The sequence below is a fragment of the Choristoneura fumiferana genome, chromosome 12, assembly GCF_025370935.1.
Source record: "Choristoneura fumiferana chromosome 12, NRCan_CFum_1, whole genome shotgun sequence".
Classification (NCBI taxonomy): Eukaryota; Metazoa; Arthropoda; class Insecta; order Lepidoptera; family Tortricidae; genus Choristoneura; species Choristoneura fumiferana.
The window spans coordinates 9,318,504-9,336,954 of NC_133483.1; the positions used below are offsets into that span (position 1 = coordinate 9,318,504).

The following is an 18,451-nucleotide window of genomic DNA, read 5'->3' on the forward strand; positions in this document are numbered from 1 at the left end:
AAATGACGGAGTTCTGAGGTAACGAACATTAAAAAAAAATCTCCTTTTTTTGAAGTCGGTTAAAAATCCAAGAATAGACATTGAAGCAACGCGGTCGATCATAAAAGAATTTAGTTGGCCCCAAAGTTATTATTATTTTTATATTAAATAGATGGAAAACGAGCATGCGGGTCACCTGATAGTATGTGGACACCTACAGCATTATTAGGACTGCGTTCTTCAAAAAGACCTATCTTTAAAAAAAGTAAGTAGTCTTTCATTACTTACGCGGGAGCCAAACCTCTCTTCAGTTCATTCTTCTCCCGTTTCTCTTATTCTGTTTTCTTTGTTATTAAAACTGATCCAAATCAGGACAGTTCTGATTTAATTTTGTTTTATGGCATGAGATATTTCATCAAGTGAGTAACATCAATTCAGACGGACAGTATGTATAGAAGGACAAACCTAGCAAACATTTAGGTTTTTTCACAATTTTCCATGGTCCATTCTCACTATCCTCAGAACATTGAGTTGAGGTACCAGTATATTTTACGTACCTAAATAGAAACAAGTGGGTGGCTACTTAATAACAGATATCACTCTCTCTTTCAGAACAGGGGGCCTACCATGATCTTTTCATAAACGATCCAAACGTAGAGCAGTTCAATTTAGGCACCTAAACTGAATCGTCGAAATTGGTACCACGACGTTTATTTCTCAGAGCTGAGTCTCAATGGTTTACAAGTGAATTAAAGACCGATATTTTCTCTGGTCCGAAACTGAAACGCTAAGTCGCGAAAGGGACGCCGCTATATGCAAACCAAATATTGTATACTAAAACCTCTTTATTTTGGAAAACCATAACTCTATGTCATTCCGTGTTCTTAGCAACCGTTGTCACTAATCTAAGAGTCTCTTTTCTCACTGAAAAATTAGTTTTATCAATGAGAAGTTAAGAAGCACAATGTCGTGAGTACCTATGAGAAGTTGTAAAACTTGAATAAAAGTTTAAAAGTTCTTGAAATTTTAAAATGTTCCAAGTAAAACACTTCAAATTCCAAAAGAATTGACAGAATGAGTAACTTATACTGAATCGCTAAATTTGACACTGAAGCGATTCAATTCCCACTCAAGTTAAGCGTCATGGTACGAAAACCGCTTGAAGTGAGTGAATGAAAATGTCTGTATCGCTGTCGCTGAACCGTGCTTGAACTGAATCACAAAAGTAACGTTGTGGTACGAAATAGCGATGCAGTTCAGTTTAGAGCCTAAACTGAATCGTATTAAGAGAGCGTGGTAGGCCCCCAGATGTGCAAGTTGCGCAAAGTTTCAAATAATTTAGAAAAATTCTCGGAAATTTCTGGAAACTTTCGGAAGGAATATAGGAAATTTTAATTTACGGAACGGAAAGTTTCAATCTCCATTCAAAATGGTGAGGCGTTTCCAAAATGAAAAATTTCGCAATTTTGGAAAGTTTATTTTGGCACATCACAGAAGTCAAAAATAGGGCCAACCTTAGCGGGCTATGATTTTGTGTCAGTCTGCTTAAACCCGCATGAACTACCTATTTTTCAAAAAAGATGTTGAGTTGTTTTTTTAACAGCGGATGCAGATTTTTCTGCTTTTTGGTCAAGTTTGAAATCGTTCGGATAACTCGCTTGGACTTACTAGAACACCGAAACATGCCATATTTAGGAGGCTCGCCCTTAAATTGATAAAAAATCATTTCACAGCTTTATGTTTAAAAATTATTTTAACAATCAACTAAACCAAGACCAGTGAAAACGGGCGTATACCTACATACCTCACAGAGTTATAAAAATCCGTTTGCATTGCTTTCAGTTGGAGTATATGTAGAGGTAACATTAAAGTCTAATCGATTTTGGCATTCCCGTTTCCTTCATTTAAATCATTTAGTCCATTCTTTTGACCATTATGGACTACGTTGTGAGCCTCATTTTTAACACCATTTTGGGCACCATTTTGAAAACCATTTTGGGCACCATTTTCTTTTTTCGATTTAGGCTTAACATAAGTTTTTATATAGAAATCTACGAATAAAATTAGCATGAACAAGTTCTGTGGTAGAAAAATGGCAGCTGTCCATCGGGGATAGGCACAGTCCGTCTTAAATACCAATGCCCCCATATGTACTACCATCCAGAAGAATTGTATCTGAAACAAAAACAACAAGTTACATAACAAAAACTTGAGTTTGGCTATAATTTATATTTCAACGTTGTTAAAGCAATAATAATTATATATAAGTATACGTCTGTGTGTACTGTAGGAACTAGCTGTATACCGCTGGCAGGTGGTAAAACTGACCACCTGGCAGGTTAGATTAATCTAGTTTTATATAAACTGATAGGTTTTTATATTATGTTTCTAGAATATAACTTTAAAACAGTTTGACAGCGGTATACATGCCGGAGCGCAGATTGCTCCCGATAGCCTAAGCGGCTGGTGCTATGCTATGTAAAGTATTTTTAAGTTCTGAAATAAATCCAAATGATTGAAGAAGTTGTTTATTTTGAACTGAGTTTAAAGTCACGCGCGTTGATCCCCAGTACCTAAGCTCTTACCTAGTTACAGTCCCCACAAGTGGTGGAGTTAGGCGCGGTCGGTGTACTTTTTATGTTTTAGCTATCGCTTCAGAGGACGACGGAGTACCGCAGCGATTCCAGCGGTCTATAGACGATTGTTAAGAAAAGACGAGCTTTGATGACAAAAAAAGCGCATGAAAAGTGAAGCAATTTGGTAAATGTATCGATTTTTGAGGAAGCAACTGTGAGTTATTTTATTTTTCTCTATCCAGTGTTTAATAGAATTTGCGGGCAGATAAATTTTATTACGGAGAAGAAAAGAAGATGGCGGAAAAATTCGCAGGATATTCGGATGTGGACGATTTTATCCACCAATTTGAAACTATTGCGATCATAAAGAATTGGTCCGCAGATCAGAAGCGAGTAGCGATTGCACTCTACTTAGAAGGGCCGTTGTCCTGGTACAAGCCAATTTCACGACGTTGGAGTCGTATGATTTAATAAAGAAGGGATTAGTAGAACAATTCCCGTCGCAAGAAGACTATGCACAGTCTTTTTATTATAGAAAGCAGGAGCCGAAAGAACCGCTACTATCATTTTATTATGACCTAGAGAAATTAGCGTTGAAAGCAGGGATCACGGAAGATGGCAGATTTATCAAGCATTTTATTAAGTCTATCAATTCGCAATGGCAAGCACATTTAGCGTCCAGATTATTCGCGTCAAAAGATGAGCTAAGGAAAACGATTCTTCAATTGTGTGATGTATTTAATACAGAGTTGAACATGAAAACACATAAAGTAGAACTGCCGATTAATATTACAAAAGATTATCAACACTCGTGGGAGCAAGGAGATGCTCCACCTCTTCGATTCACGCCGCGTTCGGAGTATGACACGTCCCAAACGCCGCCAACAATGGTATTTCCGCAAGTAATACACCAGGGAACATCACGTGTGCCATATGGAAGGTATAATTTGAGGCCACGGCAGCTACAGCCGGTGCCGCAGCAGCATCAGGGGGATCAAGGCAATAATGATGGTTTCCAAATTAATACGATTTTTTCTAGTGAATTTCCCGATGTTTGTACTGTTGAGAAAAATAGTCTGAACACGTTTGTGCCCATAGAGCTCAATGGCAGGATTTGCAAGGCCCTCGTGGATAGTGGTGCCAATGTGTCACTGATATCTGTTTCCCTTGCAGAGGAAATTCATTTAAAATATGAGCACAAACTCGGTGATCCTTTGCGCGTAGCAGGAGGCTCCATGATTCAGCCTATAGGAGTTGTAAATACATATATTTTGATAGATAGTTATTATTGTAGAATTAGACTGTTGGTAATTAATGATGGCACAAATTTTTGCATTCTAGGGCAAGATTTTTTGACTGCAAATAATGCAATCATTGATTTTAGTAGTCATACTTTGACTCTGAATAAAAAATTCCGTGTCAATTTTATTCGAAAATTGAGTGACACGAGCAACATTTCTTTATTGACTGAAAAGGTTTGTGCAAATGATGTTGCCATGAAAGAGGTTGAGTGCGAGCAAATTAACTCCTTGACCGTGAAAAGTAAAGTGCGATCAGTAAAAAAATTGTTAGGGTTCCGTGGTTTAAATTCTTTTGCTTCAGGTTCGAGTGAAGGAAAGTTGGAGATGTCGAAGTCGATTGGGAAAGCAGCGAGGATCGATAGAAAGATGGAGCAAAAGGATGGCGAAAAAGGCGAGTTGAGCTCGAAGCCTGAAAGGGTACGAAAGTCGGAAAATTTGCAGATGGGTTCGGCAGGTCTGATGAAGGAGCGAGAGGAACCTTCTGGTTGTTATGTAAGAGTGGCAATGCAACGACGTGAGAACGCGAACGGACCTGATAGATTCCATAGAAAAGGTAATAAAAAGTCACGTCATTGTCTAATTTATATTAATAAAAGGTTTTTCCCACAGCAAGGATCGCTAACTGAACGAAACATAAAATTTAAAAACGTTCATTTAGGAGTGAAAGGGACGGAAAGTGATGGCTGTCTCAAGCCGAATGAACTTTATGGTTTGACTGAAAACTTTTTGAAAGTTCACCCGAGAAGTTCTGTGTCAGCGGTTAGAAAAAAATTGACACGACCAATGATTGACAATGTCATTCAGATGTAAACATTGTAAATTTAGTTTTCGATTGAATTTAATAATAATAGGTAATTGAATTTAAAGTTTTTTGAGTAGGTAGGAAATTAATGATATAATGAATTTATATGACTAATGCGTGTTGTAATATTACTATGTGACTAATATATGTTTTTTTTCGTGTGTTTTCATATTGGGAGATCAATTAATTAAATGCAGAAATGAGATGGCAATCTGCAGCAGCCATGCAGTGGCTGATGAAAACTGATGGCAGCTCCCAGCTGCTCTTGTCAAAACTGATGTCTGACGACATCGCTGGAAAACCAAACAGATAACTTTAATTACATAGTGAACTTAATATAATTGTTTACATATTCAACTTCACGAATATGAGATTGCCTGTTCATACATCTCCCAATGTGAACTGTAATCATGTATGATGTGAATTTCTATATATAAAGAATGAGTAGTTTTAGTCTATCTCAGCATGTGGGAGTACTTCATACCTTCATGTGTTCAATATGCCCAGAAATATGTGGTGTTAATTGATGGTGTATTTAATGATTGATTTTCTGTGCCTTTCAATAGTTTTCAAGCAACAGAAGTTCACACAGCCAACTGGGATCGCCGATGAAGCTTGCCCAGGGTCCACACTTGGATCCATGGCTGTGAAATAATAAAAAGATGGAAACCCAGCGGCTATTGCTGTCGTTGTGGAACGGCAACTCCGCTAGGGGTGCTGAGGAACCTTCATCACCTGATGAAGATGATGGGCATGAAGCAAGAATGACGTGCCGGGTTGCACAGGCAATGTCATGCGTCTTTAGTAGCTAGGCTTTTTACTGAAAAGGCGCCGTACCTTTTTGTTTCGGGGTTTTGGCCGGCGAAGTCCCGTCCTTGATTTGAAAATTTTGAAATATATAAACCTATTTATGATTGTAATAACATAGACTAGAGTTTCATGAAAAGGATGTGACTAGTCTTTAGCAAAGACCCTTTTCTGTCTGTAATGTCCCCGTTAGGTAGGGCCGTAGAGTAGGTCCCCACCTCTGTGAGGAAGGAGGGATATGTAGGAACTAGGCTGTATACCGCTGGCAGGTGGTAAAACTGACCACCTGGCAGGTTAGATTAATCTAGTTTTATATAAACTGATAGGTTTTTATTTATGTTTCTAGAATATAACTTTAAAACAGTTTGACAGCGGTATACATGCCGGAGCGCAGATTGCTCCCGATAGCCTAAGCGGCTGGTGCTATGCTATGTAAATGTATTTTTAAGTTCTGAAATAAATCCAAATGATTGAAGAAGTTGTTTATTTTGAACTGAGTTTAAAGTCACGCGCGTTGATCCCCAGTACCTAAGCTCTTACCTAGTTACAGTCCCCACAGTACATATACCTAAGTGTGAGTTCGGTCCTAAGATATGTGTAAAGACCGATGAATTATTTTTATCACCGACGCAAAAAAGGGGTGTTATAAGTTTGACACCAATATCAGAATCTGTCTGGCTGTGGCACTATAGCTCTGAAACGAATGGATCAATTTCGATGCAGATTTTTTACGTGAAAGTGAGTTTCCTTGCGGTGATTTTTAGCAATGTTTCATAAAAATAGGTTCAGCCGTTTTTGAACTTGTTGGACTTTGAAATTACAACGTCAGGGGATATTCAACTTTTCTAAATTGGTTAGGTTGTAGAGAATTGAGGCACACGTTGACACGTTCATTATTCGTTACATTCATTCATTTGATTCTGCGCAGGATGTGTATGTTAGGTGCAGCTTTGAGAATGAACTCGTATAGAATTTGAAACGGGTTAGCGTCTTGTGTGGTGTTGGTGATAGCTGGGTCATCCATCACATAATGTTTGACGAGTGGGATTTTGCACTCATATCTATTTGTCCCATAGATGTAGCTTTCTTGCACGTGTAGTTTGCTTCAAAGGCTCCGAATACCTGTGTTTTCTGTACTGTTTACTATGCGTTGGTGTTCAATAAATAGAAATTGTATTGTGTTGTAGTTTCAGATAAGCAAAAAGTACATTAGTTCACTATAATACTCATAATATAGACCATTTCACAGCAATGTCAGATTTAATTGTTCATTAAGTACCCATTGAAAAAAAAACAGCAATAGAATTTTATACTTACAATTTGCAACTGCGTGATGTATTTCTTCCACCACATGGAGTTTTTTAAGCTCGGCATGGCCACTGTGAGAAGGTAATATCCATACATGACGACGTGAACGAAGGAGTTTATAACTCCTATCAGAGTGCCGTGACCTCCTGTAAAAGAGAATGTTTACAATTATTTTATTACCAAAGATTTCTGAAAGACATCAATAATAGTACCTACAATACGTCGTAATATGAAACTCGTTATAGGACAATCAGGGTCTACATCCGGATCCGTTAACAAATGTCATCATTATCATCAACATCATCATTCCAGCTCATATACGTCCACTGCTGGGCACAGGTCTTCTCTTAAACTAGGATGGCTTAGGACGCAGTTCCCACGCGGGCCCAATGCGGATTGGGAACTTCACACACACCATTAAATTGCTTCGTATCAAGCTAAGCTCGGTCGCCCAGGTATCTTTCTTATGTTATTTCCTAAAAATGTTTGAATAAGTTATATAATACCTGGAAAGTAGGTCGCAGCTCCCCAACAGAGAAGAACCATGCCAAAGTGATGATAGACGTGTAAGAAAGTGATCTGGTTGAATTTTTTACGTAAAACAAAAAACACCTGAAATTTAAGAAGGTAATAAATTAGCACACTTAAATTCATATCCACATCTCATCATCATCATTGCCTACTTATGTCATCTGTAAAAAGACGGTTCAAGCAGCGTCCATACGAAGCGTTGTCAGGCCTCCCACCAGGTTGACTGATGACATCGTTAGAGTTACAGGAAACTAAGGTCCGACCGAGATCTCGGTCTCGGTCTCGGCCCAAAACAACCGAGATTCTCGGCCGCGACCGAGACTCAACGGCGGCACTCAATTTAAATATTGGCGCGCGGTTAACCGCGGTGGCACGAGCTTTCCTTGGGATTTTGATTGGTCGCCCCGCCCGGGCTCGGTGCGTGTGGTACTTGCAACTCACTGACACTCGCTAACGAGAGTAACAGGTGACAACTTGCTCATTGAGAACGATCGTTATAGGTGATGTGAAAAGCTTAAAGTTCCTATAAAGAAATGCAGAAAAGTGGTTAGACACTTTCATAGAAGTGAACAAGCCCGCCGATACTTGAAGTCATATCAAAAAACGTTAAATTTACCCGAACATGCTCTTTTTCAGGATATCGAAATAAGGTGGAATAGCACATACTCGATGCTGGAACGTTTACACGAACAAAAACACGCTATAAATTTATACCGTGTTGAAAAGGGGACGGGGTTCAGGAAATAGACGGAGAAGAATGGAACACTATTAAAGACACTATAAATGTTTTACAATGCTTCTATCAGGCTACATTACATATCTCGTCGGACACATCGTGTGTTTCACTAGTTATACCGCTAGTAGCAATGTTGAACTGAAAATTAAGCCATATACGAGATTTCCACAGCTCCAGTCAAGACGACGAAAATTCGCCAACTCACCAAAGGCATACGGAAACAGAGCTAATGAAAAGCAAATTGCTGGCTGCATTAAATCAGAGGTTTGCATTCTTGAAAAGTTGTTGGCCTTTAATTACCACAACTCTCATCAATCCAACATTTAAAACCAAATATTTGACCGATAGTTAAATAAAAACAGCCAAAATTAAAGTATTTGAATTGCTTAATTCAAAAACTTCGGGATCCCAGGAGACAGAGATGCAGGGAGTTACTTTAACGAATTCAATGGTGAGCTCACAAGGCACTCTTAGTGGGCGGTTTATAATTCGATTGATGCCGAGGACGAGCCTATTAATATAATAAGTAGCCTATGAATGAGTGACACTAAGGCACTACAAGAATTGGCATTGGACAGTTTTCGTCGAGAACCAAGACTACAGCGAAATGCTAATATATTTTTGAATATTGGCATTCCTCGCCATATAAAATATTACGCACTGCAGCCAACAAATTTTTATCAGCGCCACCAACAAGCGTTGCCAGTGAACAGCTGTCAGTCGGGCTGGACAGTTGTACGACGAAAGACGGCATAATTTGACAGGGTACAATGCCGAAAAAAATTTTTGTATCGTACAATATTGTTCTATTTGATTTTGACTATTAAGTTTGTTTGTAGGTGGAATGTTTAATTAAACATAATTAATTAATTTAATTTATTTAGTTTAATTTTTAGTGGGCTTAATTTAATGGCAGTGTTTAGTTTGATTTTATTTTGTTTTGTTGTTTGAATTTTGTAATTTGACATGTATTGCTATCTGACACTAAATAAAATATAGTAGCTAGTGGATTAAACATAATAAAACATTTTTTTCATTCATAAAGCGTTTTTTTTTTAGGTAAAAAAATTAAAATATATTGAAAAAACTTGTTTTGTGTCTCGGTCTCGGTCTCGGCCGAGATTAAAAAGCAGTCTCGATCGGACTTTACGGGAAACCGGTGGATTCAAGTGGCGAGTTGTCGTTCATTGTGGCGTTCTAAGGGGGGGGCTTTGTTCAGCAATGGACGTCTTCCGGCTGATGATGATGTGAAATGATGGTGCGGCATGTACGCACATGGTTGTAAGAGAGACAGCTACGGCCACATAATTGGCAAATGGGTGAAGACCAAAAAGTTGCACAGCGTTAAAGCTGCGTTAGCACGTAGTTTTAATTTCCATTAACTTTTTTCATTGTGACACGAAATTTAATCATACATTAGCCCTGAAAATGGTTTGAATCAAAATGGAGTTTCAAATTTAAAAGCACGTGAAAATTGGATTATTGTGGGAAAAAATTTCTTACTGTGTCTAAGAGGTCAAGAATCTTGATAAGATAGTAGGTGTAGACGTATGTTGCTATCTGGATTGCATGATCACTGTTAGAGAAGTCCACTGGCTCGCAAACCCACCGGTAGTGGAAAGCCCAGGCGTTTAATAAACTCTGAAAACATTTCATAATAACATTTTTGTTAAAAACTTGAAACAAATCTGAACTACAAAATAAACACGTCGTTTTTAATCTAAACGACATAGTAATACACGCTTATCGTCACTACTTTGAAAAAAGCTGGTATCTCAAAATCGATGATCTTTCCGAGTGAACTTAATGAACATTGCTTTAAGGGTCAAATTTGTTGACGTATTGATTTGAGATACAAGATTTTTTCAAAGTAGTGACGTTATGCAACAACACCGAGTAAGTCTGATTTTTCCAAGATAACACAAAAAAAAACATCGAAGTCGGTCCATCAGTTTGAGAGCAAAGATGCCACTGGCCGGTTAATTATTTATCGTCAAACAGGTTATTATTGTAAGTTAATACTTTTTATTTAACATTAAAAGTAGGTATAAAAACAGGGACTAAGTATAAAATGAACATAACTAAAACTAACTTAAAATAGCTAAACAAAATTTTATTTTTATTACTATCTAAACTTGGACCCTTAGGTAGAATGCCCATCACGCAGGCAGTATTCCCACTTTCACCGTTCAGCATTCACCATCACGATCACGCATATCAGTATTTTCAAATTAAGAGCTCTTTATCTCTTTTGAGCGAGAATAAGTAGACTTTTACAACAGCAGTGAATTACATCTTTGTCATTATTTCCCCATGGTAGAAATCATCAAAGAAAACACCAGATATTTGCGATCAAAGGTCATTCATCAAGGTGCATTGAACACTGACACTACATGCGTATGCGTTATTTAAGAAACTGCAGAATTGCCAACTAATAAATAATTCCAACGACGGACATTTGTCACTAGTTACATTGCTGATATGAAAAATTATGATTACGTACACTTATTAATAAGAAGACTTTAGCGGGAATATCGGGTAAAGGGTAACAAACATACACACACACACACACACACACACACACACACACACACACACACACACACGCATGCACGCACGCACGCACGCATACAAACTTTCGCGTTTCGCATTAACATATAATATTAGCAGAAATAAAGGCAGACTTAGTTTGTTATTTCAAATGATAAATATTCTATAGTTCTTGGTAAGTAGTCAGTTTTCTTAGAATTAAAAAATGTTATTGTTTTATTCTATTTACTTAGGTATGAAAGTGAAGCTGCAAAGATAGTGATCTTACCCCAGCAAATAGTCTCGCGCAGAGAAATATCTGTATTGCATTGTACACTATGAGGACCTTATCCAAGTTGAATGCATGTCGGTTTTTCATCCACTCAGGTCCCCATTTCAGCACAAATATGAGATAGAGGCCTAACAATGCTAAGCCTTGATATGGTTTTGCCACTAAAAACCAACTGCTGGTTCTTGGATCTGAAAAATGTTGAAAAAGAAAAATGTTTTTAACCAAAAACCGTACATTTTTATTAAGTATGTCATTTTGTAAAGCCATACATGGACGTCCTCTGTCTGGGACTGAGATCAAAATTGCTAATACTCATGTAGTCATTCATGACGTCATTGTTCTTATACTCGTAGAACTAGAACTTTATACTACTACTTTATTATACACTTTAACACTATACGTTCCGCCCAGTAGGCATATTGTTTATAGCGCAGATGTATATTTACAAACACAATCTCTTTTTAACGTCGTCTTAAATTATAAAAAAACATATTTTCACGAGATGTTGATTGTGATTAGTGATTACTTTACTGCTATTGTGTGTACTCTTGATATTCACCCGTCTTACCTATGTCGTAAACCCGTAATCTTAATGTTTGAAACTGCCTCGGAATATTAGGTGCTTATGAAAGGTGTGGGGCTTTCCGGCGGGGAATGCACTAGTCCCAAAACGCACTATTGGTCAATACACTCTAATTTCGAAAGCCCCTCTTCTCATAAGAAACTAGGCTCAAAACACCATATTTCCAAAAAGGCTCATTCTCGATTTACACGAGAACCATTGAGAACTAGTCCCAAAATACACCTTTCCCAAAATACCCCAAATTGTGTTCACCTGTAGGTGGCGTCATACTTCATTCTCATAATGCATAGTTCTCAAAACACTCTAGTTCCAAAATACCCTAATTTTTCTTCTTTTATATTCGAATGACTCTTTGAAATTGCTTTCAAAATGTGCATTATTTAGATGCTTTTGAGGTATTTCATTTAAGTCAGTCGTTATTTCGTTCGATTAAGGTCTCAACTATCATAATACCATTGCCTTACGAATACAGTTTTCTACGGTGTTGTTATAAATATGTTTTAAGTACATATAGTAAAATTGGCCAAGAAAATGTGGAGCCATGCTCAGTTTAGGATTTCGTAATAATGTTATAATAGAAAAATGCTCTTTGTCATTGATTAACTTAAAGAACACTAAATCTTGACGGCACTGACGTCCTTTTAGGGAAATAATAGGGTATCTATTTTAGTAAATACGTATCCTCAAAAGCATCTAAATAATGCACATTTTGAAAGCAATTTCAAAGTCATTCGAAAATAAAAGAAAAAAAAATAGGGTATTTTGGAACTAGAGTGTTTTGAGAACTATGCATTATGAGAATGAATTATTATGCCACCTACAGGTGAACACAATTTGGGGTATTTTGGGAAAGGTGTATTTTAGGACTAGTTCTCAATGGTTCTCGTGTAAATCGAGAATGAGCCTTTTTGGAAATATGGTGTTTTGGGCCTAGTTTCTTATGAGAAGCGGGGCTTTCGAAATTAGAGTGTATTGACTAATAGTGCGTTTTGGGACTAGTGCATTCGCCGCCGGAAAGGTGTGGGGTAGGCTGTTTATAAAAAGAGATCTCTCTCAAGGGAGAAGTTATGCTGGGGACTGAAATCTGAAGGAAGAGTAAGATATTTGAGTTGAAGTTATAGTTCGAAGTATAGTTATAGATAGTTGAGTTCGAAGCACGATGTAGTTTGTAGCTTGTTTTATTTTATGTGACTAGATGGCGCTTGAAGTCGCTACAAGGATAATCATGCTCTACATCCCATAGCACATAAATCTAAAGTAATCAACCGTTAATCATTAAGTCATTTTAAATCATTTGATAGAAAATAATAGAGTATGCGAAAGCGGGCGTGCATCTGTTAGACACTAAGTCCTAAGATCTTTTCTAGTGGTAGTTTGTTTGCTCATCATAAATCATTCTTGACTCAAAATATTTCCTCTAGTTGCCACCGGAAAGTCTTGTAACGGATTGGTGTTTATTAATTGTTCATCGAAATCAACATAATTAAAATATGCAAAAAATTAAGTATGAATTTATTTCCAGAACAATAAAGGTACAACCATAAAAAAGGTATATTAGGTACAATAAAATTAAATAAACTAAAACTATAATAAATCTAAAAATGGACCCTGCGGCATAGTACCAAAGATGCTGGCAGCATTTCCCCGCTGAATCGCAAGACTGATGCGTTGAGCGAGGAAACTGCCAGCTCTTCGGTCTCCTGTGGTATCTCTGAGTCTCTTTGATAGATATTTGAAGAGACTTAGAGCGCCAGGGCCCCACGGACCAAGGGTCTCGACGCCGAAAGGTACAAAATCATATTCGGCACCGAGACCACTGTATTTTCCTGCTTTGGCAGTTTTTGCCATTTCTGCTACTGCTGCTGCCCTTATTGATGTTCGGTGGAGATGAGACGGGGCCAGTGTGTCAACACAAGTTGCATCCCACACTAGCACACGTCCCATACTTCACGGAATCAGCGACATTCCGTCCGGTCTCTTGCCGTCATATCTAGATATGCCTGTTGGCTCTAAAATAGCCGGCACATTGACCGTAGCAAGAGACCGACGGATAATATCATCAAGGGCAGCATGTCTTGAGAAACGACCCGCACTTCTCTGGCAGGAAAGACCGTGATGCCCAAGCCGGTCCACGTCGTTTCCGCAGGGACACCGATGTGGGGCGCAGACCGGGACCCCGAGGCGTAGGCATACCGACAGTCACAGGGTATTGGGTTCTAGAAAGGTGCCCATGTTTCGGGAGGGGAGCGCGTGGAGCCAGTAACCAGCTTCTCTCGTGCCTGCAGCTAATAATCTGGCTCGTCCAGCAGTGCAGGATTCGCGGAGTAGAGATTCTTGGGTCAATTTTGATATAGTGTCGTCCCAGCTCCGTTGCGATTTTGGATTTTCCGGAAAATTTTGACTGGGGCAAGCAATTGACCAAGCGTCTTCCAAGTCCAAGATCTCATAGTTTGTGCGTAGGATTTTGCCTATGAGACTGATCGAGCTATGGACTGACGACAAAAAGGCTGGTAATGCGACATCCGAAATTTTGCGGATCCCTAAACCACCGTACCGAATGGGGATGGATCCTTGGGTCCACGACTGCTCGCTAAGTGGACAATTAAGGATAGCTTCCAAATTAGTTTTGATCAGATTATCCATTGGTGATAAGAGATTTTGATATTTCCAGAGAGGGGAGCAGCGTAGCACGTAAGTTAATTTAGGAACGAAAAGGCAAAATTTAATGACAGACAATGCGTAATGTGGGCTAATTTCAAGAAGGCGATGAGAAAGATTTTCGAATTTAGATTTGCAATTTTGAGTATATCCGGGAAAGCTGTCTTCAAAAATGGGGGAACCTAGGAGGCAAAGCGTATTCTTATCAAGTATTTTAATGTTTGGTGCAAGTTGGTTGAATTTTAGTTTCAGGTTGTCGACATTTGTGTTGGTATTTGGAATATATAGTTCACATTTATTGAAATTAAGTTCAAGACCAATAGATTTGAATTTGTCAATTATTAAAGAAAGGTCGGATAGTACAGAGTCTGCATCACCTCCTAAGGTCCCGTCATCCAAATACCATACATTAAATTTTGATGTCAAATTTTGAATTATTGGATTTATTGCCAAGCTGAAAATTGCAGGCCCCAGGGGATCATCTTGCTGGCAGCCGACTTCGGATGACAACTCGTTTGAACGGTACATCAACTTTGTTGGATCTGCATAGCAGTAAAGGACATAATTGTAATTAAAATTAAGTTATTTGCGTAAAATGTAGACTTCGTATTATACAACAAAGTATTTAAACGCCGATCAAAAGGTTATTCTGCTACTTATTCATACCCATTTCTAGTAAATATACCTACATAAGCTTACAACAATTCTGACTGATTATGCATGATAATTATCAGTATTTACCCGAGATAGAATAGAAACGGCTATTTTTTCGATCAAACATTTCATGAATTACTAAAAAAATGCACGCATCCATAGATTATTTCCGAATTCTGTCCGTACAAAGTATTTTTATGACAAGGAGAGTTTTTATATGTTGGCGCATTTGACGGTTATGTCATCTTATATGTTGAGATCGATTGTAGCTTCCTCATTTAACCCTTAACCACCTACATGCGGTCTCTCAGACCTTAGCAGATTTAAAAATGATAATAATTCGATGCAATCGCGGCGCACAAACTTCTACTGACCTTTTCCTGGGGGCCAATCAATGGCCGCCATGTGGTCGACAAGTTTGGATGTGTATTCCTTTGAATTAAGTGAGCATAATACTGGTGACAATGGTCTCAGAGACCGTAGGTAGTACTAGGTAGGTGGTTGCGTAATATTCATACGAGGTGGTTGTGAGTGTTTTATTTGTTAACATTTTTAATATACCTAATTAAAAAATATAAATTTTTATTTTTTAGTAAAACATGCTTCCTAGTAACACAGTCACAAAAGGTGGTTAAAATAGGTTGCATCATTGAATGCAAGAGACTAATTTGTCTCAAATGTTCGAAAAAATATTATCGATTTCCGACAAAAATGGTTGTTTTGAGGATTTCCAATTTTATCAAAATAAAATGTCCCTTTAAAATGAAATCAGTTAAATAACTTAGTTGATCATTCAATTTGATGAAACTTTAATAATAATCTTTATGTTATGTTCCTATATTTTGAGATCTCATATATATCCCCTTCGGGTAAGTAATTTTACAGTAGGGATAAGAGAAGTACTGAAATGTGTTAAGTTTATGAAAAAATCTATTGATTTATTTTGTAATGTTTATAGAAAATAAATAGCATAGACTGTTAAAATTTTATTTATTACTTTTTTATTAAATTTATACTAAATTTCTATAATAACTATATTGCATATCCTTTAAAACTAGTGGTCTTCTAGACCGCTCATAGGTGGTTGTGTTTCTGAAACAGGACGTAGGTTTAAGGGTTAAAGCTGACCTTGAGTAAAATTATCACACCGTAGTAAAGTAATGTGATGTCCCTTATTATGTCAATTGCTGAGCATTAAACTACAATCATTCAATTATACAGGTATTCGATGAGAGCTAGCCTTGATGGTGACTTGCATTTTATTAGTGCTACAAAGGAGGAACTACCTTTTTTCGAATAGTTTTCTCATGTAGGTAATTAAGTAAGCCGATGCTTAAAAATATCCATGGTACCTACGTCAATTCGTACTATCGAATTGGAGGACGAGACAATATCATCATCATCATTAGACTGGATCACCATTCTAGCGATTAGTGCAATACAAAGTAATACTGAATGTATGAATATTATTATTTTAAAGTTTTCATTGAATAAATTTTGTTGTTAGTTAAATTATGATTTCTGACATGATTGTCATTTCAGTTTATTTTTTTTAGTAGGTACTCTATCATTTCGTACGCCAATAGGCAAATTATAGCTGTGCCTACTTTTTCATTTAATATCATTTTACAATTACTAAACTGCGATAAAGCTTTGATATTGTAGATTTTTCGGACTCCAATCTCAACTAGCACGTACTATTTGGACACGTTGAATTGCATCGTTAAGAAGATACGCTTTATTAACACGTTGCATGTTGTATTCAAGTCTGCACTTACCTACTAGATTTGCACAAGGTAGAAATTTACACAAACTTTCAACGTAACTTTAACTGAATATCTTTAAGTTAGGCTCTCTCTCAAATTAAAACCTCTCAAATTCTATGAGATGCCAAATTACGAGTTATTGAGTTTGCAACTTGCACCCAAAACACAGCTTTCGCTGCTTAAACTAAACACTTACCGGCCAACTCTTCAAAGACGTAACGGTACCCTTGCCACGCAGACTTTAAAAGAAGCGCCATTTTCAAAATTCTTCAATATACGGGTATCCACGTGTTTTGGGGTCAACCGAGGAATGCTAACTGCGAACTGCCTGCGAAGCGTCTTAGACCACAAGCAAGGTGAACCTAGCGGTTAACTTGCATCACGGGGCTAAGCAAACCTGTCTATTCAAAAACTATAATCATACTGAGCTTACAACATGGATTGTATTTAAATCGACAGTGGAGTGATTAACCACATTAGCATTTGATTAGCGCCCGTCATTGTGGCATTTTTATAAGTTTGGGACAAACACGGGGCACGTAGGTACTGCAGAGTAGTCGGGTACACTATGCGCAAACGAGCAATTTTTGTATGTATTTATATATTTCTGGATCTCGGAAACGGCTAAAATGACTTCGATGAAATTTAGTATGTAGGGGTTCTCTGGGAAGCCGCGTGTTATCGAGTTTTAGCCCGAACGTAGCTCTGTCGTCCAGGTACTGCGCTGCGTTTACTATATCATAAACATATCTCCAAATAGCACTGTTACCTCACCAATCTAAACTGACTGACTGACTGACTGACTGGTGATATATCAACGGACAGCCCTAAAGTCAGCAGTGAGTAATATATAAAATAAAGATATTTTCATTTTCATTCATTTTCAAATAACTAGACCCAGAGATTTGAAATGTTGCACATAGATACCTTATACAATGTAGGCATCTACTAAGGAAGGATTTTTGGAAATTCTCACGGGAACGGGAAAAAAACGGGATTTATGTATTCGTGTAAGCCGTGGTGGCCTAGTGGTTTGACCTATCGCCTCTCAAGCAGAGGGTCGTGGGTTCAAACCCCGGCTCGCACCTCTGAGTTTTTCGAAATTCATGTGCGGAATTACATTTGAAATTTACCACGAGCTTTGCGGTGAAGGAAAACATCGTGAGGAAACCTGCATAAACCTGCAAAGCAATTCAATGGTGCGTGTGAAGTTCCCAATCCGCACTGGGCCCGCGTGGGAACTATGGTCCAAGCCCTCATGTTCTGAGAGGAGGTCTGTGCCCAGCAGTGGGACGTATATAGGCTGGGATGGGATGGATGTATTTGACTCCGAGTGACCCAATCTCAGTAACTATAAAAACTAGACTCTTCAAATTTGATTTAAAGATACATTAAAATTTAACAATATTAATTCAGGGATTTTTTTTAAAGTTCCTACGGGATAAGAAAAAACGGGATTTATATTCAGTTCAACAGGATCGATTTTTCGTTTTAAATGGTCGAAGAAAGCTGAAATTTGGCATGTAGGTAGGTTGCTTGAGGAGTGTAGAGAAGCATTAAGAGATAATTTCTCGAAATTCCCACGGGAAAGGGCAAAAACACTCGTCGACTTTTGAGCTCCTGTAATTCTGATATTACACATTTATATAAAAATCTGAAAACCAAAGGCATAGATAATTACGTCCCGTCCATACGTACAAAATTTCATCTACTTCTGCTGCCTTGTTTTGAAATGAGACCGGGACCGTTTGTATGGAGAATGGAACGAAGAGACATTTCTTAAATCTGTTACAACTGAAATTCTGGATTTTATTAAATTCCCCTGGGAATTCCCAAAACTTATATCGTTGTCTTCATTGAGGTTTGAGGTTAAGAAGAACTGCCAAAATTTCAAGACTCTAAACCCAGCGGTTGTTATTTCAAGATTTT

The 18,451-nt window shown here is 37.8% G+C and overlaps 1 protein-coding gene across 1 annotated transcript; it reads right to left on the reverse strand.

Annotated features, from left to right (window-relative positions):
* Positions 1–1,425: 1,425 nt before the first annotated feature.
* On the reverse strand, positions 1,426–17,299 carry LOC141433256 (very long chain fatty acid elongase 7-like). The gene is made up of 6 exons (XM_074095218.1): positions 16,719–17,299; positions 10,859–11,049; positions 9,544–9,681; positions 7,280–7,385; positions 6,783–6,919; positions 1,426–2,154 (listed from the first exon to the last, which is right to left on the reverse strand). The coding sequence occupies exons 1-6, from the start codon at positions 16,777–16,779 to the stop codon at positions 1,852–1,854; spliced, it is 936 nt and encodes a 311-aa protein (XP_073951319.1). The 5' UTR covers positions 16,780–17,299; the 3' UTR covers positions 1,426–1,851.
* Between the last annotated feature and the right edge of the window lie 1,152 nt (positions 17,300–18,451).